This window comes from Camponotus floridanus, unplaced genomic scaffold (assembly GCF_003227725.1).
Source record: "Camponotus floridanus strain SB8 unplaced genomic scaffold, Cflo_v7.5 scaffold22, whole genome shotgun sequence".
NCBI lineage: Eukaryota > Metazoa > Arthropoda > Insecta > Hymenoptera > Formicidae > Camponotus > Camponotus floridanus.
This window is the reverse complement of record NW_020229348.1, coordinates 1,101,679-1,127,773: the sequence shown is the minus strand read 5'-3', so window position 1 is coordinate 1,127,773 and position 26,095 is coordinate 1,101,679. Positions and strand designations below refer to the sequence as shown.

General features: G+C 35.3%; 3 protein-coding genes across 7 annotated transcripts; 2 read left to right on the top strand and 1 right to left on the bottom strand.

Moving 5' to 3' along the window:
• The first annotated feature begins 637 nt into the window (after positions 1–637).
• LOC105253164 lies at positions 638–8,408 on the top strand. 2 transcript variants are annotated; one of them, XM_011261010.3, is made up of 9 exons: positions 638–785; positions 4,505–4,589; positions 4,687–4,786; positions 5,273–5,501; positions 5,651–5,879; positions 6,118–6,236; positions 6,660–6,803; positions 7,102–7,230; positions 7,641–8,408. In XM_011261010.3, exons 1-9 carry the CDS (start codon positions 759–761, stop codon positions 7,872–7,874), a joined length of 1,296 nt encoding a protein of 431 aa, XP_011259312.1. In that variant the 5' UTR covers positions 638–758; the 3' UTR covers positions 7,875–8,408. The 2 variants fall into 2 exon arrangements, with proteins under 2 accessions (XP_011259312.1, XP_025264404.1); XM_025408619.1 differs by lacking the exon at positions 638–785 and adding an exon at positions 2,450–2,583.
• Positions 8,409–9,012: 604 nt separating this feature from the next.
• On the top strand, positions 9,013–23,451 carry LOC105253135 (dual oxidase). 2 transcript variants are annotated; one of them, XM_025408618.1, is made up of 22 exons: positions 9,013–9,241; positions 9,599–10,374; positions 11,159–11,242; positions 11,766–11,927; positions 12,764–12,951; positions 13,264–13,468; positions 14,272–14,438; positions 14,716–14,952; positions 15,340–15,785; positions 15,861–16,062; positions 16,308–16,634; positions 17,041–17,265; positions 17,450–17,668; positions 17,770–17,973; positions 18,094–18,406; positions 18,578–18,952; positions 19,084–19,301; positions 19,594–20,055; positions 20,337–20,492; positions 20,616–20,744; positions 20,829–20,962; positions 23,326–23,451. In XM_025408618.1, the coding sequence occupies exons 2-21, from the start codon at positions 10,287–10,289 to the stop codon at positions 20,955–20,957; spliced, it is 4,536 nt and encodes a 1,511-aa protein (XP_025264403.1). In that variant the 5' UTR covers positions 9,013–9,241; positions 9,599–10,286; the 3' UTR covers positions 20,958–20,962; positions 23,326–23,451. The 2 variants fall into 2 exon arrangements, with proteins under 2 accessions (XP_025264403.1, XP_011259267.1); XM_011260965.3 differs by lacking the exon at positions 23,326–23,451 and having other exon boundaries at positions 20,829–21,205.
• Positions 21,361–26,068, bottom strand: LOC105253113 (dual oxidase maturation factor 1). 3 transcript variants are annotated; one of them, XM_011260945.3, is made up of 8 exons: positions 25,764–26,068; positions 23,594–23,791; positions 23,427–23,484; positions 22,783–22,917; positions 22,346–22,565; positions 21,971–22,182; positions 21,699–21,894; positions 21,361–21,607 (listed from the first exon to the last, which is right to left on the bottom strand). In XM_011260945.3, the coding sequence occupies exons 2-8, from the start codon at positions 23,756–23,758 to the stop codon at positions 21,427–21,429; spliced, it is 1,167 nt and encodes a 388-aa protein (XP_011259247.1). In that variant the 5' UTR covers positions 23,759–23,791; positions 25,764–26,068; the 3' UTR covers positions 21,361–21,426. The 3 variants fall into 3 exon arrangements, with proteins under 3 accessions (XP_011259247.1, XP_011259254.1, XP_011259239.1); XM_011260952.2 differs by having other exon boundaries at positions 25,863–26,068; XM_011260937.2 differs by lacking the exon at positions 25,764–26,068 and adding an exon at positions 24,153–24,281 and having other exon boundaries at positions 21,362–21,607.
• Between the last annotated feature and the right edge of the window lie 27 nt (positions 26,069–26,095).

Below are 26,095 nucleotides of genomic sequence, written 5' to 3'. Positions count from 1 at the left end.
TATACGGGGGCGATGCCTAGGTGATCGCCCACCACGCGAACCGCATATTAAGACATGTTACATGTGCACGCCGTATTTCCAGTCATCAGCGTGACAGCATCGACACCGAGTGACTTTCTGTGACTTGCATCGAGAGATTGAAGAAATCTCGTTCCAATTCAATGATTTACATACAACAATTTTTAACGGACGAAATATATCGAAGAAAATATTGTTTATCATGTAGCCATTCGACGCGTAGTTTCGAACGAGATGAATCATCGTGATAATTATCGAGAAACGATGTAACGCAACGATCAAGAGTGACGCGATTCGGTCGCGGTTCACCAGATGATCGATCGACCGGATCGAACGTAGATCGCAATGCATCGCGCATTTTGTCGTTGAAGTTTGAAATATTTACTTCGCAAGACTGGTGTAAGAGTAATATTCTGGACTAATAACATTCCTCCGATTATCGATAATTTCGTCGAAATGACCGGTAAAACGTGAAAGATTCAGCAAAATTACAAGAGAACTGATGAGAGACAAAAGTATTGTGAAATAAATACAGCGAGGAATTAGCTGAACTTTTTATTGATAACTGAAATTTTGAAGAACTTATAAACGCATATTTAGAAAGAAAACAGTGGATTTTTATATAAAATTAGAATTGTTTTTACATCAGATCGTATACATCATAAAAAAACCTATTAATGTTTGACACGTCGCTGGATCGATTCTCATCCGGTATTCGATGACAAATACATACAACCAGAATGGTACGGGCAACTCGCACGACGAAGGTGAGGCGGTTTATATTATCATAATTTTTGCAAAGACGAAGCTATAAAAATGCAAATGTGAGGTTTTAAAATTGATTTTTAATCATTTCTTGTCGCTCGCTCTTTTTAAATCGCGTTATTAGAGTCTATTTTCTTATTTTATACGATATATCAATAGCGAAATTTCGAATTATTTTGAATTTGTTATAATTTTATAATCAATTCCTGTAATCTGATAATCAAAGCATTAATATTGTAAAAATAGGCTAAAATCTCGATGACATTTCATGCAGAAACGAATCGACAACGAATCCATTCTCTTCAACGTAAAACAAAGTTTTCGTTCACGATAGGAACCGTATGGAAATAAATGCATTAAAGTTTGCGTTTACGATAAAAACCGTATGAAAGTCTAAGTCCGCTGAAGTTATAATAGCGCATTATAAGTCAATTTATTATAAAAAGTAAGTATCTTATTGAGAATAAAATTTTTTATTCATTCTCAGCGAGATAAAACTTATAAATAAATGTATTTTATATTCCGTTAACGCAAATGTTAATGATTAATATGAATATTTTATTAATAGCAATCCCTTGGAATAAATCAAAATAATTATAAAGGAAATGCATCTTTATATGCAACTTGTTTATGTATATATATGTAAGAAAAGAGATGTTAAAGTCTTTAGCACTCTGCGCACGAATATAGAAGATGTAAATTTATATCCACTAAATATGGTCCAATGTAAAGCTACAGAAAGAAGGCTATCTTTATCTGTGTCCTTTGCCGAAGACAATTTCACCGACACTCATGCGACCATTTATGATAAAACCATGATAAATTGAGAATTAAAAATTGCGAAAAAGCAAATATGACAAAATCACAAAATCAATAGAGAAGCATTATTTAATATTTTTATTTAAAAAGAATCATTTTATACATTTTAAAAGATTTTTAAAAAATTGAGTGAATTAAGGCTTGTTCATTGATATTTATTTATACTTGTTCTCTTGGTCCGAATCCAGTTCCAAATCTTGGACGAAATTGATCCAAGAATCTTTCAACTGTACGCCGGTCGCCGGTTTAAGACGCCGGTACCAAAAGCAATCACCATTTTTGGTTCGTCGCGTGGTGCGGAAATGATAAAAAGAGAAAGAAAGAGAGAGAGAGAGAGAAAAGCGCGCGATTTTGATCGACGATTTCGAGAGGCGTCGCGACGCACGTTTCCGTCGCGATGAATCTATTCGGGATATATTCCAATCTGCTTTCCTCACGCGGTGCAACGACGTATATACATTAATACGTACGTGGCATTAATACGTACATCGCGCAGAGATATATAACGCTATGCTCGCTCGCTCGTGGCTACGCCGTGCTATTATTAGTCCTCGGTCATCGGAGAGGAACCTCTGCGTGCGCGAGCAAAGAGGCGACGACTACGACGACCACGACTAACGACACGACGACGACGACAACGACGCGGAAAAGTCGCGCCTCTCGCCGTGAAAGAGAGACTCGCACCGCCGGGAAATTCATCTCCGTGTTGCACGTGCGTGCCGGAACTTCCCGTGTGTTCCCGTGTGTTCTTGTCCCGGTGATCCGTGCGCGAGAACAAGGATTTTCGCAGCTTCCGCTCTGTGTGGACCTCGGGAAGGATGATTCTCGCACGCTCTTCACTGTGAGTGCTTCTCCCCTCCATTCCTCTTCGACGCTTCTTGTCCGAAAGATTGGGATACGCGATATAATTTTGATCTCTTTTTAATATTTTGTACGGGAGAGGAGGCGCATCTTGCACCGAGTGTTCTCTTTCGATTGTCGGTGAGCAAACGCGTGGAGAGATTGTTGTAATAATTAATTGAAGTTAAGTGTAGCTTAACCGATTCTCTCTGTCTCTTTCTAATTCCGCGCTTAGGACAGACAGAGACGGTCAATTGAGAACTCTTACCGATGCTAGAGAACGGCTCGATCAAATTCGAAATATAGTATAGGTAATAAATATGTAATTTCGAAATCTCAACTCATCGAAATTACACCGGTTCCAACATCTGTTTCCGATTCATCGAGCGATATGTTCTACGTTGAACGGCATTTTATATTTACGATATTTCTGGGCATTTTCAATTGTCAATAAATGTCACGAGCGGGATTTTAATGGTGATAAAATATATGTGATATATATCCTCTAATTTTTTATCTAATGTATAAAATCATTTTATTTTATTTTATTTTAAGAGAAAAAAGTATTACAAGTAATTTTTCAAAAATTATAGATATTGAATAATTGAATAACGCTAATATAAAAATGCATCTTTTTTGTAATGACTAATTTGAAATAAAATGATATATCAATCTTATAATTAAGTGGATAGAAAGATCACGTGTGAAATGAAGAATTGTATGTAATGATGCGGATTTTTATCACAATTGAAAAAAGAAAGAAGACATTTAAATATAAATTTCTAAAATACCTCTCTTTTCGAAATTTTAAAAATTAATTTTACATTGCGATAATTGAAATGGGATGTGAAATAAGAAATTTGGATGAAATATGTTTTACTTTGAGATTTTATGTTTTATTTTTGAGAAAAATGATGTACAAGACAATGAGAGACAAGCTAATTTAATATGAACTATTATATTTTTTGTAATATTTTCAAATTAATGTCCCCATAATATAAAATTGTCCGTGAAAATAGATTAGTGCGTATATTAAACCCACGCACTTAATGCCGTGTCCACGATGTGTATCGTTTATGACACGTTTATCCCGCGTGCTTCGCGACTTGTTATCATAACGAGTCTCTGCACATTTAGTCAAAGCGTTCATTGCATGTATTGTAATGTGCACTACAATGAGAAAATGTACTTATGTGCGTTCTTTGCGGTGGACACGTTCTTATATACATAGTTATACACATAGTGAATAATGCACATGCAATATAATGTTTACAAATGTGAGAAGTGAATGCCAAGATTTTGCTGGATTAGAAGTATTATTTTGAAACTTTAGATTTTGTAATCAAGGACTTAAACTTGCCAATAAATGATGAAGACATTCTTGACGAAAAAGAAATCGAAGATTGAATTCTCTGTCAAAAAAGAGAAAATTTTATTTGATATTAGATTATTTTGTTATACAAAGTGTTGATCTTGAAAAATCTTAAAAATAATAGATTTAAAAATTATGATTCTAAAATATTGCAACTTTTAGCGCCTTCTAATAAAATATATTCTTTAAAAATAATTTTCATTACTATTGAAGTGTCTATTATATCAACTCTAGCTCATTTTCTAATATTACAATTATTTTTATTGAGATATAAGATACAATATACTGTATGTACACTTAAAAACATTACGTTATTATTTTATTTTAGCAAGTATATTTTTCGTTATTATGTTTAAAATAAAATATGATGAAATGAAACTAAATATATATGTATAATTATGATTATTAAAAATCAAAACGAGGCAACACTCCCACTAACATTCTTACTTTCTTACGTTTTGGGTGAATCATCTTGCCTACGTTTTACATTTGCATAAGTGGCAACAGTCTGAAAAGTTAATATTAGCTTTCAATGATACAAACGACGCAATTATTTTCAATTATCGTTTCGTTGCACGATTTTGCAGCGGAAGAAAAATTTTTCCCGGTCTCAGGCTCATACACACTTAGCTTTCGAGAAGACAGTATTTTTCTTTTTATATATGATGTGTTTTTTTGTGTTCTCTTTAGATGAGGGATGCGGTTCCGCAGAAAGGAAGCACTAACTTATCTACTCCCAAGTCCAAACCGTCCCTAGAAATATATCGACCCCCAGGTTCGTACTTTCTCGCTTTAGGTGACAAATGCGTGTCGTAAGCCTCAATGTGTCATTGCACATGCACGTCGTTGTTTGATTTCATGGTCGCCTTTAGGTGGGAGAGCGGAAGGGACCACGGCGAACGTCACTAATCTCCGTTTAAACGTGCACGCCAAGGAATTTACTATGAAGCAAAACGATTCACATCTTTCTAAGTGAGTGTGAACCAATGAACTATATTTAAGAAACATTGTCATATGAAATTTTTATTTTATCAAATTACTTTTCATTTTCCAACGTAGTTCAGATTTTTTAGTAGCCTATATTTAAAAATACAAAATATAAAACAATAACAAAAATAAAATACCAGCATGTTAAAATTTTTCGCCTTGATATATATTAAGTCTTCGATAATTCGAATTATTTCAATAAATTGTTAAGCCATAATAATCATTAACTCTGGAATAATCACATTTCCAGACATTTTAATTAATCATGTAGGAATTAATAGCAACATATTCTTAAAATTTTCAGCTTTTTATCGTTTTATTGTTAAATTATTAGTATTGCTATTATATTAACAGTAATATATTAATATGAGATATTTTTCGATGAAATGATTGATTCGACGATGGCCGAAACTTTATAAAATTTTAAATAGGATTCTTTAGATTAATCTTATAAATAATATGAATGAACAGGTCTCGAATTAACGCATCCGAGCGCTCCACGTATTATATACAGCACAGCAAGTCGAGTGGTAACATTCACCGATATCTCTATGCTCAGCAACAGCTGCAGCATCCTCTGCAGCAGCAACATCAACTCTCACCTCGTCATTCTCAAAGTAGCCATCATTCGACAACGAATTCTATGTTACGTCAGTCCCATCCTTTGGACACGTCCGCATCCAGCGGAAACATCTTACACGTAAGTAGAATGCAAGGAAATTCTGGAATACAAGATACCGTATATATCAGAAGTGAAAAATTTGTATTGAATGTAAAATCAACGGTTCAATATTCTTGAAATCTTCGAATATTGATTATAAAAATTAATTGAAAATTTTTTTTCATCAGGCTACAAATAGAGTACACTTCAACGTAGATCAAAATGAAGTCAAGACGAATTCCGTAAAACCAGGCAAGCTTACTAAGTCGCATACCTTTGTATCCACTTATGGTCTAAAGCGTCCCAAGAGCTTGAATTCAGATGTATTAACTGCTAAGGCATTCAACATCGCAGATGCTTCCGAACTCGGAAAATTTCCTTCACCTGTTCAAGATATACTCTTGCGAGCGATAGAAGGTAATACAACAATTTGCCTATTGTTCGAATATATTAAGTTAAAAAGATTTGAATAAACTAGTATTGTTCCAATCTCGAATAGTACATATGTAGACTTTATTTATAACATAATCTAAGAATACGAATTAGTAACCAAAATGGGCAAATATATGAATCGATGATTGCGTGAAATTTTCTGTATAAAAAAATGTTATTTAGCAGTTAAAAAAAATTGAGTAATTGATAAATTTTTTGACAGATCCGAATCTTTTAAACGCGAGAACATTGATGGAACTAGTGCGGCATATCCTGGAAAGGGTAATGGGAAGTCGCAAATATGCCGAACCGGCAGCTAAAGTTTGCATCACAATTATAGAGGTTATTATATATCTTTTCATTCTTCTTCTTTGTAAAAAAAATCATTGATAGACGAACATTCTCGTTTTGGCTACCAATATATTTTTCTTTTCACAAACTATACAAGAAATAGAGATAAGAAAAAATCTGAAAAATTAAATTTTTATTTTATTTTATAATTTTTAATAACAAATAAATATTATTTAAAAAAAATATAGTCATTTACGATTATAATCATTTACGAAATATTGCTGTTATTCGCATTTTTTATTTTATTTTATTTTCTATTTTATATGTGTGTAAAAATTGTAATTTCATTTTCTCTTTTAATAGTTTTAAATTTAAACGATAATCTTATAATTTGTATATATGTATATATGTGTGATTTATATACATAATAAGAAATGTATATTTAATTTAAATTTTTACGTGTGCATTGTACAGAAAGAAATGAAGGAAACTTTTTTGGAATCCTTGCTAAATACCTGTCAGCAGTGGTATCAGGATCGCGCTAGATTGTTATACGATAATACGACCTGTTATCGATACTCGGCCTTTATGACATTTCTCAACGAGATGTATTGCCAGGTATAATTACCCGTACAATTTGTTGTTTTTTTTGCATCATTATTCATTATGCACATATATATTATCTCTCCGTAAGAAACGTTTACCGATTCGTCAAGGCATTTATCTTTAATGATTCTCCGAGTAATAAAAGAAGCGGATCAGTCCTTTCGATTTAATGTAAAAATTTGACTCCGCGCGTTTGTTTTAATAATTCACATTTGTAAATCTTCTTTTTTTATCGCTCTTACCGCATATTACAACAGCAAAAACATGCTTGATTGTACCCGCATACACGTGCATAATCGCGTAATTGCAGCTAAAGCGACGGCAGCTACAGCTGAAGACGCAACAAGAGGGCGTTCCTCCCGGACGCGTGCTCCTCACGCTGCTTTGGAAATGTTGTCAGGATTGTCTGCAACCACCCGTCATTAACTCGCTCGCCGAGGTAAGACCTCGAAAATTAACTGACTAATGACACAAAGTATTCTATGATAAAAAGAAATTTATCCGATTGTATAACTTGTCCCTGACATTTCTTCATTTTAATTCTAAAGAAATGTTAATTTTTATCTCTTGATAATTGTTTAATTTTTATTTATAATAGTTGATCTAACTGAGCTAGAATTTATTATGATTCTTAGATTAATACAAAATTCATAGTCTTCAGTGAAAGCATGAATCATGTTTATAAATCTATTTATGACAAACAAATAAGAAACTTGATCGAAGATCAAATTTGCCAATAAACTTATTTGATTTTTGAACTTTAATTTTCTTGAATATTTGATTTTTTCAATAAAAAGTAATTACAGTAAGAGATTAATTTATTTTTCTAATTACACTTGTGTACCATAGACGAATTGCCTGTTTGTCATCCTCACGTGCATCGGTAAGGACCTGGCCGCAGAACTACCCGCGCAGCTGCAGCAGCTGCTCGGCGGCGTGCGCGACGCTTTCCTGGCGGAGGAGACGACGTTGCCTCCTGTCAAGCGAACGCTCCTCCAGCTGATCGAACTCCACGCCGCACATTGGCAGCTACCGGCCCCGGCGGTGGTTTACTACTATCCTTCGAACTCGAACTCCAAGTGACCGCTATACTCGGTATACTCGCGATCTCTCCGTCCGTCTGCTCGGATTGAATGCGAGTGGATATGTGCGAAAATACAGAATGTATGTATCTTACTTTGTCATTTCAGCACTGGATCGAAATGTTATTTTCAATGAAAATCGCGCCGAGCACAGACGAGTTTTACTTCTCGATACGATAAAAAAAAGCACGAACGAAAGCACGATTTATGTTATTTTCTTTCGAAGAATCGCGAGTAATTTGCGATGATCTCTTTCTGCGAAACGAAAACGTTTTTGTTCGAGGATGTATGAAGATGATGGTGCGAATAAAAAATTCTTTTGCATAGATCGAAGGATAAATTGCAATAATTAATTTTCAAGGAATAATGTGATCGAGAAGATGTCAGCAAAAAATGCATTATAATTTATTCAAACGATATTCCACATCGTAAATCAGCGAAGTCGAGGAGTCTTTATCGTAACAGGAGAGGGTGAAAAACCTCGCATCTCTGGAACGAAGAAGCAACTGCATCAATAAATGCGTTTGTGATTTTTTTTACGGTTTTTTCTGCCTATTCGTGCCAAGGGCAATAAAAGATCGATCAGTAGACGCGATTTCTCTCAGATTGTGTCATAAAGCCGCACCTTTTGTCTCTCTGGCAACACCATCGCCGCGCATCTTTCCGGATAAGTAGATTCATCACGTTTAATTAAGACCCGTATAAATAGTTACAGAGATCAGAGGATTAAAATACAAATCTACATTTTTGATATGAGAAATAATGAGCGTGTGGGTGCAATGGCTTAATTAGGGTACTTAATTACGGATAATAATTATGCGAGACGATGCAATCGTCTAGAAATCATAAATACATTCTTATCGTTTCAAACGCTCTTTAGATGTTAGATTTTTTTTAAATTTCTGTATCTTTTGAATATGATATTCGATGACGTTAGATACAATGTTCATATATCAATATATCGATGCAAACTATACCACAAACTACCTTGCGAGATTAATTACACATGTAACGTATGCATTAATATATTATCCTACCTTTTCCGACCGTGCCATTTGCTGGCTCGTAAGAGAAGAGCGCATAAGAACGTTGGTGACACGGATTTTTCTTGTCATTTCCATTCGACCGCATCTAAAAAGGAAGAAGTCATTAGAGAGAACGCTGCGATTATATACACGAATGCGCCGCTTGTTGTCTCATCTCTAACGTGCGCATCGGCATGGTGGTCTTCGGCCCATTCGGCGACCTTGGAACGACCAGCGGGGACTCGAGAGAGGTTTCGCCTTGGGTAATCGGTGCCGTGGACTTCGAAAACTAGGCCTGCGCCCGCAATGACGTCGGCCGCGCCGCATCGCGCGATGCGTCTTGGTGTGTGTATCTTCCATATGTACGACGTACCAAGAACAGTGGTTTTTCAACCGACACATGAAACTGCAACATATATCTTAGTATTCTCTCTTTAAATGTCATTCTCACGAACCGGCCAATTAGAGAGCCTAATTTAAAACCTATCCTTCCAAAGATAATCCTCGGTTGATTTCCACAATTTGTGGGAATTGGTCTCTTCTGAACAAAAGAGATTCGTTTGTAATTGCGATAATTTTAATTAAAGCAGAATTTGATTCTTAAATCGATTAACAAAAAAGATGTAAGAGTATCTTTCTCACAAATATTCTTATGAATGCTCCGTCTATTCTTTTTTTTATCTTTTTGCAAAAAAAAAAGGATTGAAGAACACTGACATAGAGGACGACGACGTTGTAGCGGTGGAGACGTCAAGAGGGGGAGGTACGAAGGAGGAGAAGGCAGACAGAGGTGCGCGCGGTAACGAAACAAATAGGCCGGCGACTTTCACCAAGCCGCGACCAAGAGCGACTGTGTGGTGGCGGATCGGCTCACAGTCGGAGAGACAACCAACTATTCTTGGGGCCTTCGAGCGAATCGTCAATCGATCGCGTCCTCCATCGGTGCTTCTTCTTGTAAGATCCTGCGGTTCGTTTCTTCGACGGGTCTACCTTAAAACGTGGACGCGAATCTCGTTTAAAGAGACGCATGAGGTGTATCCTGTGGACACGCGATCTTTCGTCGTGCGCTCGCACGTGATCGTTACATCTGGGGCAACCGAAAGATCAGCGCACGGTGACGTTAATACCTTGGATTTCGACCAGGTGGTGCCGACACGACCCGCGTGTTACTTGCTCTCTGTCCGTCGAGTCGCTTTCGGAAGACAATCCGAGATTTCGCACGACGGCGGTCAGTGCACTCTCATCTTGTTGATGGATGGTACTAGCGAAATGTGTTCCCGAAGACGTTGCTGATTCCGCGAAAGAATCTCAGAAAGGCAGAAGAAGAGTAGAAGCTACGTGGCAGAGAAATGCATAGATCCGAGGGCGAGACCAAGTGACATTTGACGATGATGAGACGACGACGGTCTGCCCGTCACATCGCTCCTCTCTGGGTGATCATTTGGGTACTTTGGATCGTATTACCTACTAGAACTGGTAGGTCCAATCTGTCATTCTCTCACTTGCACGATTATAAATCTTGCGATTTGTAAAAGAATCGTTGAAATCTAATCAATACGAAATGCAGAAGGCACCAGAGAGTGGGATGATTTGCGTGAATGCATTTTTTATTCCGCGCGATAATGTCATATCATATTTTTAATAAATTAATATTTTTAAATTAATTAAAAAATTTAATGAACTAATATTTTTAAACTAATATTATTAAAAAGTAGATCATGTGATTTAATATAAATTAAATTACAGACGCAATAATTTAGCAATAAATTTAGTAATAAATGACAAAATTAATTTAATAATAATATTAATCATTTCGAAATATCGTTCTTTCTAATACATTTCGTAATATTTATATTCATATATTTATATTTATATATGCAAGACAAACATTAGAAAGCAAACTAAATTGCGAGACATAGCTAATTTCGCGGTGTTCAACTCGTGTTCCATTTTTTATTTTCTTTCGATTCTATGTATCGTCATCGTCAAAATATTTTCATCATCTCTAATTGTATTTTGTGAAACGGATTCGCGTTATGCTACTTGGACAATTGCACAATCAAAAAGCCGGATGTATTTTATGTTTTATACCCTTATTTTTTATACCGTTCGCCGATTTATGGACGATCGTTAACTCTTTTACGATTTAACATAATCGCCGATTCTGCCGATCGATTGTCCATCGAATAACGATATTGCAAAACTTAAATTTTAATGTATGCAACGAATTTATCTGCCTACATAAAGAATGCTATTTTAGATGCGGGATACAACTATGCGGACAATAAACAGAGGTACGATGGATTTTACAACAATCTGGCTCATCCTGATTGGGGAGCAATCGGCAAGTACTCGAGATTGTAGATTGAAATTCAAATGCCTACACTGTTTTGTCAAGATTGTCGTTTTTCAATAAAATCGCTAGGAAAGATTTATTTTTTATTAAATAAATTAGCCAACACATAAAGGAATTTTAACGAGATACTTTATTTGAGAGGAATTTTATTTTATATTATTTATATTGATATTTTATTGAAACCTTTTTTACCTTTATTTTTAATCTTAAACTCGATATTCTGACTAATGCGAGGTTTCGCTTACCTTGATTTTGATAAAACTGCAGATAACCGAGAGTTACGTTATAAAAGTTATGCATGTATGCATAATTGAAACATTATACTTCGTACATTTTACATCAAGCAAAATTTAAATGAAAAAGAAGATTATGAAAATTGATTAATTACTATATAACATGCAAAGAGTATATCTTGAAAAGAGATGAGAAAGCGACAATCTTGTGCGCACAGAAGGTAATTCACCATGAAAAATTATCTTAATACGACTCATACATGTACGATTCACCATAGACAGTAGGTTAATCCGAAAAGTCCCGGCAGCGTACTCCGATGGCGTGTACGCGATGGCTGGCCAAGACAGACCATCCCCTCGGAAACTCAGCGATCTGTTCATGAAAGGTGACGATGGTCTGCCGTCTGTGAAAAATAGGACCGCATTATTCGCTTTTTTCGGTGAGCATAATTACAAATAATATAATGTGGCTATTATTGTTTAGCAGAAGTATACAAGATATAGGAGACCGCAAATAAGCCTTGAATATAAATGACTTTTTTTATTTTTATCAATATAAAGATAGTGTCGGAACAGCTAAATTTTCAATTGAAATTTAATTAAGACTAATTTTTTTATTGAATTAATTTATTTTTTCGTTATATTTATTTGTTTCAACGAGAGTTTTATAATTTAAATTTTTCTCTTTGAAACATCGGTTGTATAATATAGTAATACATATTTATCTAAATAACTTTTATCTATACCTAATTAAACATAATTATCTACAGATTCTTATATACTACAATATTTATAATTGCCTTCATTCAATAAGAATGTAAATTGTTAAAATTTTTAATATAATCGAATCATGAGAGATAGCCTCTAGATAGCAGTCCGTAACATAATACAGGAAGTATCGCCAATGTAGGATTAATTTAATTCTCGTAATTATGTATAATAGATCATTATTAATTATATCATAGTTATTTTACAGGTATTTTAATGATTTAATTTACAACATACTCTTATTATATGTATTATTTGTCTATTATCATAATATTTCATACATAATTCTTCTTCTATCTAAAAACATATCTAAAAGTATATTTAATTTTCGTGTCTCTTAAATCCGCTTTATGATCCGCTTTCCTCACAAATATGTAAACCAATTTAATCGAGTAAATTGTCCTGATGGATTCAAATAAAACCATGATAAAACCGACATTGAAGCCAAATTTCATAGCGTGCTTGCCGGAACTTTTGCGTCATTCCCGAAGTGGTAAATCTTTTTCAGGACAGCTGGTCACGTCGGAGATAATCATGGCCAGCGAAAGTGGTTGCCCCATAGAATTTCATCGAATCGATGTGGATAAATGTGATCCGGTTTTTGACAAGGAGTGCCAAGGTAATAAGTACATTCCATTCCTCCGAGCGGATTACGACCGTCAAACTGGGCGCAGCCCCAATAGCCCACGGGAACAGGTAATTTCCAGTTGTCTCGGGTGAATTTTGCCGAGAAACTTCTACGAGTTTATTTCCGGGAGACCCTCGACTTTATTTGACTTTCACCGAGGACGGTAACGATACACACCGAATAAGTCTTTAAATTATTACCGTACAATGTTTAGTCACGTTTACGTGCATTCACGAGTTATGAGTTTCACAGTTTCCTTTTGCGAAACGTAATCACTTTGTTTTTCCGTCTTACTTTCCGGTGAAGCGTTATATCGAAAGCGCTTCTTGATTCCTCGAAACAGAATCGTGAGAAGTAGCTTTGAATACGTGAGGTTGCAGATAAATAAAGTGACGAGCTGGATCGATGGTAGCTTCGTCTATTCGAGCAGCGAGGCCTGGGCGAACACGATGCGGGCTTTCAAGAACGGCAGTCTTCTCATGGAACAGACGAGACAATTTCCTGTGAGGAACACCATGCGCGCACCTCTGTTCAATCACGCGGTACCGCATGTCATGCGAATGCTCAGCCCCGAGCGTCTATATCGTAAGCGGGCTTTAAATATTAATTTAATTATATAAGTATATTAATTTAAAAATACTTTAGATTTTCTTAGGAATCATTCGTGTCTCTTTCTTTGCAAGACTATTTGATTTAGAATCAACATTTTTATAGTAAAAATTCGAATTCAAGATTAAGAATCCAGATGTTTAATATCGAATATATTAAAAGAATAATATTAAATAATTTTAAATAATATTAAAAGAATAAATAAAGCTCTGAATTTTTATTATGAAAATGTTGATTCTAATCAATCAAATAATCTCGCCAGGCAAAGAAAGATATATAGATAGATAACAATTTTAAGTAAAAAGAGATTCTGTTAAAGTACCCTTCTGTTGTCTATTAATAATCCATTAAAGCTGAAGTTGCGAAAAGTCTCTCTTCAATTGCTTATTATTCAGAAAATATTCTTGTGTTTTGTTTTCACTTAACCGTGTGAAATAAGATAATGAATCTGTGATGACAATACACATTTCATCGATTACCCGCTTTGTTATTGGATAGCAATTAAATACCTATCTTTACAATGTGTTAACAAGAAATTCACCTTAGTTCGAATTATTTGATACTTATATAATTTGAATCTTCTCGCTCTCTGATTAAGTATTAAATTATTATTATCTGATCGCTGGAGAACGTCATTAGGATCTTTTTGCATTGCCTTATAATTATTACGTTCATCGTGCGGCTTCGTGCTCACTCTACTATAACGCATTTTAACTTTCCCTTAGCAATTAATTTTCTGATTCTTGCGAAAGTGCTTAACAATTAATTGTGTTATACAGTGCTCGGAGATCCAAGAACGAATCAGCACCCACCGTTATTGGCTCTGGGAATCTTGTTCTATCGGTATCACAATGTCATAGCCGCTCGTGTGCAGAGAGAGCATCCCGATATGTCGGACGAGGAAATCTTTCAAAAGGCACGTCGGATCGTCGTCGGGACAATTCAGGTGACTAATAGATTATTTTTATCTTTCTCTCGAAAATGCACAGTCGGTGAAAATTATTCACCTTTAGTCATTGTGAAAGAAGTTACGCTTATAAAAATGAAATAAATTTTATATAATTGAAGATATGTAATCATGAGCTTTCGATTTATATATGTACATATAAATCTCTTTATTGAATTGTGTTACGAATCGCAGCGTGTCAAATTTGCATAATTAAATTTTGCGCTTACGTAAGATTTATTTCTTGCATGTATGAGGTATTTCAATCTTCTTACAGAACATAATTCTTTACGAGTATCTTCCGGCATTGCTAAATGAGGATTTGCCTTCATATGACGGTTATAAACCAGATCTACATCCGGGTATTAGTCACATATTCCAAAGTGCTGCTTTTCGCTTTGGACATACTCTTATACCACCGGGCATTTATCGGCGAAATGAAAAATGCGAATATAGGAGGACCAATACAGGCCAACCAGCTATTAGATTATGTTCTACCTGGTGGGACTCGAATGTGAGTCATATGTTTACACTAAAGGACTTACTTCATATTTTTTTAAAGAAATCACATTTTTTTATATATGTTTATTTTATGTTCGATTATTTATTTCCAATTAAATTTGGATTCTAAAACATCAAAATAATTAAAAAAATCTTGAAACAGAATTGAGATCGGAGTTTAATTATCAAACTATTTAAATTTGTTAAGAAATTATAGCAATAAACAATTTGTCTTGAAATTTTCTTGACAATTTTTTGCTAAAGAAAAGTCAATTTTAAACTTATTAAAATTTCTGTCATCTTATAAAATATGTTTCAAGTTTGGAACATATTTGTATAACCGAATTATAGCATTAAATTTTTATGAGTGATCACATTAAGACATAGATGCTTTTCACAGCAAGTTTTAGCTAATAGTACGATCGAAGAGCTGATCATGGGTATGGCGTCGCAATTGGCGGAGAAAGAGGATAATCTTCTCGGTACTGACATTCGGAACAATCTGTTCGGTCCCATGGAATTCTCACGCAGAGATCTCGGTGCCTTGAACATCATGCGGGGTCGCGACAATGGTCTTCCGGACTACAATACAGCCAGGACGCGTTTCAAGTTGGCTAAACGAAAAACATGGAACGAGATCAACCCCGAATTATTCAACAAGAATCCGTCGTTGCTGCGCACCCTTGTCGAGATTTATTCAAACAATCTCAACAACGTCGACGTCTACGTCGGGGGGATGCTCGAATCCAAGGGCGGACCTGGCGAGCTCTTCACCGCGGTTATAAAGGAGCAGTTCCTCCGTTTGCGAGATTCTGATCGGTTCTGGTTTGAAAACGAGGAAAATGGGTGAGTGAATCAGTTTCTCTTAGCGATGAAATTAGTCATATTAATTTCTTCTCCCTGATACATCTTGTTTATTAGCATTTTTACGAAGAACGAAATAAAGGAGATTCATCGTATTACACTCTGGGATGTAATCATAAACGCGACCGATATACCATTCGATGCGATACAGAAACGAGTATTCGTTTGGCAAGATAGTGATCCGTGTCCTCAACCTTTTCAATTAAATTCTACGATGCTCGAGCCCTGTGTCCCTTTACAGCGTTATGATTACTTTGAGGTAATTTAATTTAAAGAAATATACAAATAAGAATCAATTTAATCTATTTTTTCTAGAAAAAAAGATAATTATAAAAAAGAAATAAAAACATATGGAGCTATTTTTTTATTTATAAAAAATCATAAACGCCACTAATTTTTGAAATGAAAAAAACGATTTATATTATTGGCAAATATTTTTTTAATATATCAGATTTGTTTCGATGAAAGAACATTTTATATAAATTTTTGGGAATATATACATAGGGTAGCGAATTCGTCTACATCTACGCTTGCGTATTTCTTGGATTCGTCCCGATTCTTTGCGCCGGTGCCGGATACGGATTGGTGAAACTGCAGAACAGACGTCGACGAAGATTAAAGATACTTCAAGAGGCGATTCAAAAGCGAAGCGACGGTCGGATTTGTGTCGATAAGATGATTGTACGTGAGTGGCTGCACGCAAACCATCGCCGTCTCGTGAAGGTGAAATTTGGGCCGGAAGCAGCATTGCACATCGTCGATCGAAAGGGAGAGAAACTGCGCACGTTCGACTTCAGTGGCGTTAACACTATAACTATGGAAGAATCACAGGTATTCTTTACAATTTCTTTTTTTAGAGAAAGTACTATATTTTTTAACATCCACTTTGTAACATTAAAACTTATATATCATTACAATTTTTATTAATTTAAATACACTTAACTTTAACAGAATTTTAATTTGAGATATAATTATACGCAATATAGAAAATAATATAGAAAGGTAAAATAAATTTTAACTAAAAAAAGAAATCATTCTAAAATATCTGTAGATAAAATTTTGTTAAACAATATTTATACAATATCAATCATGCTATTTTAAAATGATATAATAACTAAAATCATCAGATATAATTACTTACAAATTACGTAACAACTTTTCTACGTTTTATATTAAATAACAGATGATTCTTTAATGTCACACGGTGCATCCGGTTAATTATTAATTGCGGTTGCAGGAGAGCGAAACCGGACATCGTAAAGCCCTAGTGCTCTTACGTATACCGCGCGATTACGACCTTGTCCTTGAACTCGATTCGCTGGCTTCGCGTAGAAAGTTCATTGCGAAATTGGAGGCGTTTCTGTCGTCGCAAAAAAAGCATTTCACACTCACGCCAATTGCGCGGGATATAATGCTGGCAAAAGCGGAAACCAAGGAGCGCCGACAAAAGAAGCTCGAACAGGTTTGCGTTTTTTTTTGTCCATTTACGAATAAATGAAAAGATGAATTAATAAAAGAAATTTTGTTTATAAAAAAATAATGAGATTTTAACCGAGAGAATAAGAAAAAGAAAACAAACCTACAAAAAGATACAGTATTTAAAAATTTTTGTAAAATATTTATAAAATAAATATAAATATTTTTAGTTCTTCAGAGAAGCCTATGCTTTGACTTTCGGTCTACGCCCTGGCGAACGAAGACGACGATCTGAAGACAGTGATACCGGAGAAGTCGTCACGGTGATGCGCACGTCGCTTTCCAAGAGCGAATTTGCAAGTGCTTTAGGCATGCGACCTGACGCAGTCTTTGTCAAGAAAATGTTCAACATTGTCGACAAAGACGGTGATGGTCGGATTTCCTTCCAGGTATAATCGAGTATAATCATTCGTTTAACCGACTGCTTTTTACATCGCTTTCAATAAGTTTCATCTTTGTCGAATTTTCATCAGCGAAACTCAAATTCCAGGAATTCTTGGACACGGTCTTACTGTTTTCGCGTGGCAAAACTGAGGATAAACTGCGCATTATTTTCGACATGTGCGATAAAGACAGCAACGGCGTAATCGATAAAGAGGAATTGTCAGAGATGTTAAGATCGCTAGTAGAAATAGCGCGCACCACGAGTCTCTCGGATGATCACGTTACGGAACTGATCGATGGCATGTTTCAGGTGCGCTTCCCTTATTTTTATTATAGATTTCCAGCTGTTATAGATGCCCAGGTGTTTCATAATCGATTTTCGTCAATATATCGCGCGACAGTTTAATTAATCAAATGTGTCATTCATCAGGATGCCGGACTCGAGAGGAAGGATTATCTCACGTATAACGATTTCAAGTTGATGATGAAAGAATACAAGGGAGACTTTGTCGCGATCGGTCTCGATTGTAAGGGTGCCAAGCAGAATTTCCTCGATACGTCGACGAATGTCGCGCGCATGACCAGCTTTCACATCGATCAATTGCCGTTGGAGGATTCGAAGAGCTGGACGCGAAAGCAGTGGGATGCTATATCGACTTTCCTCGAGGAGAATAGACAGAATATATTCTACCTCTTCGTGTTTTACGTAGTCACTATAGCTCTCTTCATCGAAAGATTTATTCGTGAGTATTCGATCGGATTCAAGCAAAAAAGACGAAAGATCTTGAAGAAATTGTATACGATTGTCTGAAAGAAAATCGTACATTAACTTAGACATCTTTAAGACCTTTTTTATATACTTGCTAATTGCTCGTAAAGGATTCTTTTACCATTTATCATAAAATTTCTCGCAGATTACTCATTCATGGCGGAACATACGGATCTGAGGCATATAATGGGCGTAGGAATTGCCATAACGAGGGGATCAGCTGCCGCTCTATCCTTTTGCTACAGTCTTTTGCTATTGACAATGTCGCGTAATCTGCTGACGAAGCTGAAGGAATTTTCAATCCAACAGTACATTCCATTAGACTCACATATACAATTCCACAAGATCGCAGCATGCACGGCACTTTTCTTCTCCGTGTTGCACACGGTCGGTCACATAGTCAATTTTTATCACGTTTCTACGCAGCCTATAGCGCATCTTCGTTGTCTCACCAGCGAGATCAGCTTTCCCAGTGACGCACGACCTACTATTTCTTTCTGGCTATTCAGAACAATAACTGGTGAGTCAAGTCTTCTCAAAAAATCATGGAAATAAACTTATCGTTTGCTGTCATTTCGTTTGTTCTTAAAGCCTTTGTTCGGCATGATTTAAACATTAATGAATGAATTATTGTCTTATTTTATCAAACAGGTTTAAGCGGTATTCTTCTCTTCATCGTCATGACGATTATTTTTGTCTTCGCACATCCGACCATACGACAGAAAGCTTACAAGTTCTTTTGGTCGACACACAGTCTCTATGTAGTTCTATACGCATTGTGTCTGATCCATGGCTTGGCCCGTTTGACAGGCGCACCAAGATTTTGGATATTTTTTATTGGCCCGGCAATTATTTACGCATTGGATAAAGTAATTTCCTTTATTCGTATTTTTCAAGAATAAAATTCAAAAACATTCTCATAATGTTACATAAAATCATGAAAATCTATTAATTATGTATCAGCTGATGTAACAAATCTTGTACATGCAAATTATATATTTTTTTTTCGTGCACGCTTAAAGTGCATATGTAAATCTTGTATGATTGCTATCTAAAATAGCTCAATATCTGTTATTAATGTGGCAAAAACAGTGCAACATTATTGCACTGTTTTTACCACATTAATAACAGATAATAACCAAATTGCCGTTTGCATTTCAGGTCGTGAGCCTGCGAACTAAATACATAGCTCTGGATATTATCGAGACAGAGTTATTACCTTCGGATGTGATAAAGATCAAGTTCTACAGGCCTCCGAACTTGAAATATTTGTCGGGACAGTGGGTGCGTCTCGCTTGCACCGCCTTCAGGTCCAACGAGTTTCATTCCTTCACGTTGACCTCGGCGCCGCATGAGAATTTTCTGTCGTGCCACATAAAAGCACAAGGACCATGGACATGGAAACTCCGGAATTATTTCGATCCTTGCAATTATAATCCAGGGGACGAATATCCGAAAATTCGTATCGAAGGCCCGTTTGGCGGCGGGAATCAAGATTGGTACAAGTTCGAAGTCGCAGTGATGGTCGGGGGAGGTATCGGAGTCACACCTTATGCCTCGATGCTCAATGATCTCGTGTTTGGAACGTCCACTAATAGATACTCAGGTGTCGCGTGTAAAAAGGTGAGCGTGTAAAGTATTTCCAAAAATTTCTTTATAAAAATAAATGAATTAAAAAAATCATTCTACAAGCAAATTCAAACGTTTGAGAATTTTTATTGTATTTAAGAAAGTAATTTATATATATCGAAATATATTAGATGAATGCGAAAATCTTATGGTAAAATTGATGTACTAATGATTTTGTGAAAAAAAATTTATTTTACTACTCAAATGAGAAAATGCTTTTTGTTAATTTATTAAACAATAAATTGTAATTTTCTTGTTTTCTTTTTATTTGACAGGTCTATTTTCTATGGATTTGCCCATCGCACAAACATTTCGAATGGTTCATCGATGTTCTCAGAGATGTGGAAAGAAAAGATGTTACAGACGTACTTGAAATTCACATATTCATTACGCAATTCTTCCACAAGTTTGATTTGCGTACTACTATGCTGGTGAATAAAATTATTTTGATATTCTTGTACGATATATGATATGCATAAGCAAGGAGAAGAAGGAAAATTTCTGCTATTTTTAATTATTCGCTTATTAATTACATTTTTATTTCACATATGTAGTACATATGTGAGAATCACTTTCAGAGGCTATCGAAGAAGAGTATATTTACCGGACTCAAGGCCATAAATCACTTTGGTCGACCGGATATGACGTCGTTCCTGAAATTTGTTCAGAAGAAACACAGCTACGTGCGTTCATGATGTTAACATTAAAAAAAATATTAATTCGAAAGTATATTTGATGATAGATGGTAGATGGTTATTGATTTACAGGTTAGCAAAATAGGAGTATTTAGCTGTGGACCACGTCCTCTGACGAAAAGTGTCATGTCGGCCTGCGACGAAGTCAACAAAACTCGGCGTTTGCCGTACTTTATTCATCACTTTGAAAACTTCGGCTAGTCAAGGTATATCACGTAATCCCCATTCGCGTGAAATATTGGACTGTTCAAAATTAGACAATATTTCAACGCGAATCTCGACCTTCTATTTTATATAAAATGTACATATTTATATACATCAACGCTGCTTTTTATTATTTATGAATTACGCGAAATATTACATTTCTTATTTATAAAGAAGAAAAAGAAGATCTCCTTTCCTGCCTTTCCTTTCTTTTCTCAAAAGTATTTCAAATTTGATTGCGAACACACACATTATAATTTATTATAATTTAAAAATATACTTTTGCATTTGTAATAAAAACACTTTTTGGATGATCTCTTGTAAATAACTTTCAAAAAGGTTAATGTTTCTTTTTTTATTATAAATAAAATTACTAAATATTATATTTTAGAAAATATGTTATATAAAATAGATTGAAATATTTAATGGCATTTCACAAATTTCAATTAATGTTGTCTGAAATATATCAGCCATTTACGGGTCTTCGCGAGGCTGGCGGAAATGGATAGGACCAATTACTCTTGTTAGGCTCATCGCCAATTTCTTGCGCGAATTCAGACGGTTCGTGCGACGTATATCCTCGATTAATGACACCCTCGGTGTCTTCTTTAGCAGCGTGTCTATTCTGAAGCTTGGACGATAGTTGACTGAAATATTTTCACGGTTACAGAATCCGTATGATTACGGTGGGAAAAAAATAATTTAATAAATCAAATCGATTAATTCAATCGCAATCACCTCATTATTCGATCGCCGAACGAATCTTCGATCTTGGGAACTTTCCGCCTGACATTGCGTGTGTCAAAGCTCTCTTCTATAATGACATGCCTGTCATACGGCGTGTCGTAATCGACTTCGAGTATAGTCGAGAATTGATGAGGGAAAATCATATCTATAGCCGTTATCACGATTCCTGCCAAGAGGCATGCGGCACCTATAAAAGAAAATATTGTGATAATATATCCTCACACATACTATTTACAATAAAATATTTCACGCGAAACACAAACCGGCCGATAGCACCAACCAGTAATTCCAACCGAAATTGAAAGAGAGAATCGAGCCGTCTATATGAGCTATTAGAGGCTCACATGGTAGAAGAGACGTGTAAATCAAGTTCGTTAACAGCATACACAGTCCTGTGAGGATCATGCTGTATGCTCCGTATCGGGGCACTACCATGAGCAATAAGTTCATCATCAGCCACGAAGCGAAGGAGGTCCTGCAAATGAAATTTATTTAATTTATCAGTCGGGTTGGTATATTAGCTAATCGCGTGATGAAGAAAGAATACTTAGTTTACAAAAGACAGCTTGTAATTAGGTTGAAACGATTCTTAGGTGCGATAGTACTTCAAATCATGAAGATCATTGAAGATATAATACCATAGCATTATCGAAGCGTAATATCCAGCTTCGCGATATTGCGAGCCCCAGGAGAAACCCTCTTGATGGAGGCTAAAATATTCTGCCAGAGAAACGATAGGAAATGGTGCGCCCTGATAAAGGGCTTGTTTGAAAGCGCTAGTCATTTCGCCAGAACTCCGCCACCAAAAGCGTTCATTGTATTCGACATCGCTGTTTGTCTGCTCATTTTCTGGCAATACTGCAAAAATCAGATTAACACAAGTAGATGTAAATTACACTTTATAAATTGATCTGAAAACACTATAATTTGCGATAAAAACTTTAATTTATTTCATTATATGTGATTAAAAAATTTGAATTTGAATTTTTACATCTAGCCTAATATATTAAATCTTCTAAAAGCGCAAAATGTGAAAAATTATGATATGAGAGCTTTCCAATTATTTGAAACTTACGCTTGTACGTTATATTGATGTGCATTAAGCCGATGTAACCGCCGATATCGGCCATCGCCTTGTGCCTGGAGAAAGCGCTGTAAGAGCTAACAATGGTGGCGGTGCTCGTATGCCAGGATGAACCGTATTGCGCCACTACATGTGCACACACAGAAAGCGAAATGATTATCTTTCCACGTATTCGCTACACTTATTAGCATCTCGGTTATAATTGTCTCAACAAGGTTTCGTAATTTTTTTCTGACAATGCAATTTCACGTGACACAATCGAGGAAATATCTCTAACGACTTAAACACACGGTGAAACTACGAGCTCACACAGTGGCGTAACTAATATTCGTTTCTACCTTAAAGAATACTGATTTTTATCTTGTTCTTTACTTTCTCGAACTTATTTATACATTCATACATTTGATAACAATAATGGAAAACTATGCGCGCGAGAAAATGAAAGATAAATAGCTAATGTGGTTGCAGATGACGAATTCTCCAAACTTTTATTTTCTCATTAATTTTCTTCTTTTGTTTGTTTTCTTTTTTTAGATCTCGTTGAGTTCTTGTGATACGAGCTCCGTGAGGCCGTTAATTACGCCACTGGCAGAGTCAAGGCCTTTCAACTTGGAAAGTAGACAAAGTGCACGAACCTTGAATCGTCGCACCCACGAAGAGGCTCATGGTAACCGTGAGAAATGTGGTTAACCGCTGCGGCGGAGAAACATCAGGTTTACACGGCCATAACTCGTAATTGACTTAACCGTCGGTCTACGATCTAGGATCTGTGACACGACGAACAAGTGGAAAGTCTGCTCACCTCTTTCCTGATACCCGGGAATATGACTAGAAATGCCGTGAACAAGGTACCGAATATCACGAATATGATGACCAGGGGCACGTCACCTGTCACGGGAGTGCGATTGCTGTAGCTGTAAAGAGTCGGGCCACCATCGCTGCGAAAGGCGTCGAACCATCCCTTCATCCTTCTTAATTAGTTAATCCGGTTCACCGGAATCTAAACCAATAGAACGCAAGATTCTTATTTTCGAAGGAGCAAATTAGATCAAATCGATAATTATTTTGGCACATTTTTAAAAGTAGAACATTGATTAAAAATTCGGACGCAGAAATCTGCACATTTTTAGAAAGCCTTTTTATTCCTCTTTCTACTCTTCATCTTATTCACTAGAATATTTTTAGACGTCTTTCCGATTCTTATGTTATCCAAGAAGTAATTTATTTTCAACTTATTTTCGCGCATTCGATTTCAATGAAATAAAGATTCGAATTTGAATACAATTGTTGAATACATTTACGGAACTGCGAGCTCGATCAAAGAGAGTGTCGGCCTTGATACATAATTTCATAGGATTTACCTTTGAGGAAATTACGGACGAGTTATCAGAGCTCAAGGTCAAAACTATCGAAATTACTTGCGGAACTCGGCATGCGTCAAAAACGCGCTCGCGCACCGCGCGACATTAAGATCCGAAGGCGGCGAGGATACTGGGTCCCGTGTACCTTAACAGGCTCCGCTTGGAAAGTGGTTTCCACCAACGGACACAGACGATCTCATGCATTACCTGAGAGAGAGGAAAAGAGAGAGAGAATGCCACGAGTGGGGCTGTCATCGGCGATGGTGATCGGCGGGAAAGAATGAGAGAGAAAGTCAAGAGAGACAGAGAGCAGTTCAACGAGAAAGGTCTATCAGCTGATCCAATTCTCGTACTGATCGCTTCGAATAAACTTCTATTACTCGTGTAAATTACGCAGTTTATGAATGAGAAAAGTAAGAGTACATTAGATAATTAAATTTTTCATTAAATGTGCGAATATATCATATTTATTTTCTATCAGATATTTTCATTAATAATAAATTTTATGACGATGATACTTAGAAAAATTTTCTAGTCATTTTAATGTTATATATTTTTATAATTGAGTCTTAAATAAAAATTCTATTCATAGTTCACATTAGTTGGAAAATATGATGTTTCTAAATATTTGCATCCTTGAGGGAGAAGTCTAATTCGATCGATAATGATCTATCTATAATTGCATAATAATTAGTCATTAAAAATTTAAAATTAAGCAAAATATGTCGATTTTCTTGTTTGATATACTACTATGCTGTAAATCCTTCTTTTTTAAGAAGCTAAATCAATGATTCGATATAATGACACAAGAAAATGAGGTGACAAGTGTGTACGGACTGTACGGTATGCAGAATGGCATGCGAGTGACATCAATGCCGGCAAATGAAATAACTTTTATAACACATAGCGTAACAAATAGCGAATAAAAATTTTTGAAGTTTCTATTATTAAATCTATGATAATTTGGACTATTGTTTGAATATTGTGAATTAAGAATTTTGATTTGTAAAAATAAAATTAAAAATCACATATGTATATATATAGAATTTTGAAATTTTAAAATTTTAAAATTTATAACTTCCAAAAGCTCTTGATTTATTTAAAAGAGATTTTTTTTTAGAACGTTATAGTTGCTTTATTCAATAGTAATAGATATAAACGCATCTTATTACTAATACTATAATGTAGAAAAATGTACGCAAAAGGAAAAACAACTCAATTCATAATAAATTAATATAAATTCCTGCTATATAATAATCATAAAATTATTTAAGTAATACATATCTTTCTATTTAAATAATATTTGACGCAAATTAAAAAACATAATTAAAATAATATGTACTTCAGATTATTTAAATATATTTCATCATATTTATATAGAAAGAATCATTACAATACATACATTATAATTCTTTTTTATAATTATGATATTTTGAACAATTCAAAAATTAATAATTCAAAAATATCTGTTCCACGTAAAAATCCTTCTGCTCTACAATAACAACAAATTCTGAAATTAAATATTCCAGAAAGCTAGATATTAAAAGTAGGTTTTTAACTGTGTTTTTTTTGTAACACTGAAGAGATATTCATTCATAATTATTTATTTACCTATTCACACAGTCGCACTATAATAAATTTCTAACTCAAACTTGGTCACTCCAATATTCAGTCAATTTAAAGCGTTTCAATCAATTTACTTATTATTACCGTAGACAACAAAAACGGTGCGTTTTTCTCATCGCGATTAAGAAATTTCAACATAGCACTTGTAATGGATATATTTCTCCTCTTCTCTAGAAATCGTTAATGTCCACTCTCTTCGGAACACAAACGAACACAGAAGGTGTCCTTCGAACTGATGCCAGGTGATCGAGTATATACCGGTAGCGGAAGCGCTCTCTCGCTCGTTCTTCGCGACCGGATACCGTGGTGTGTCGTGT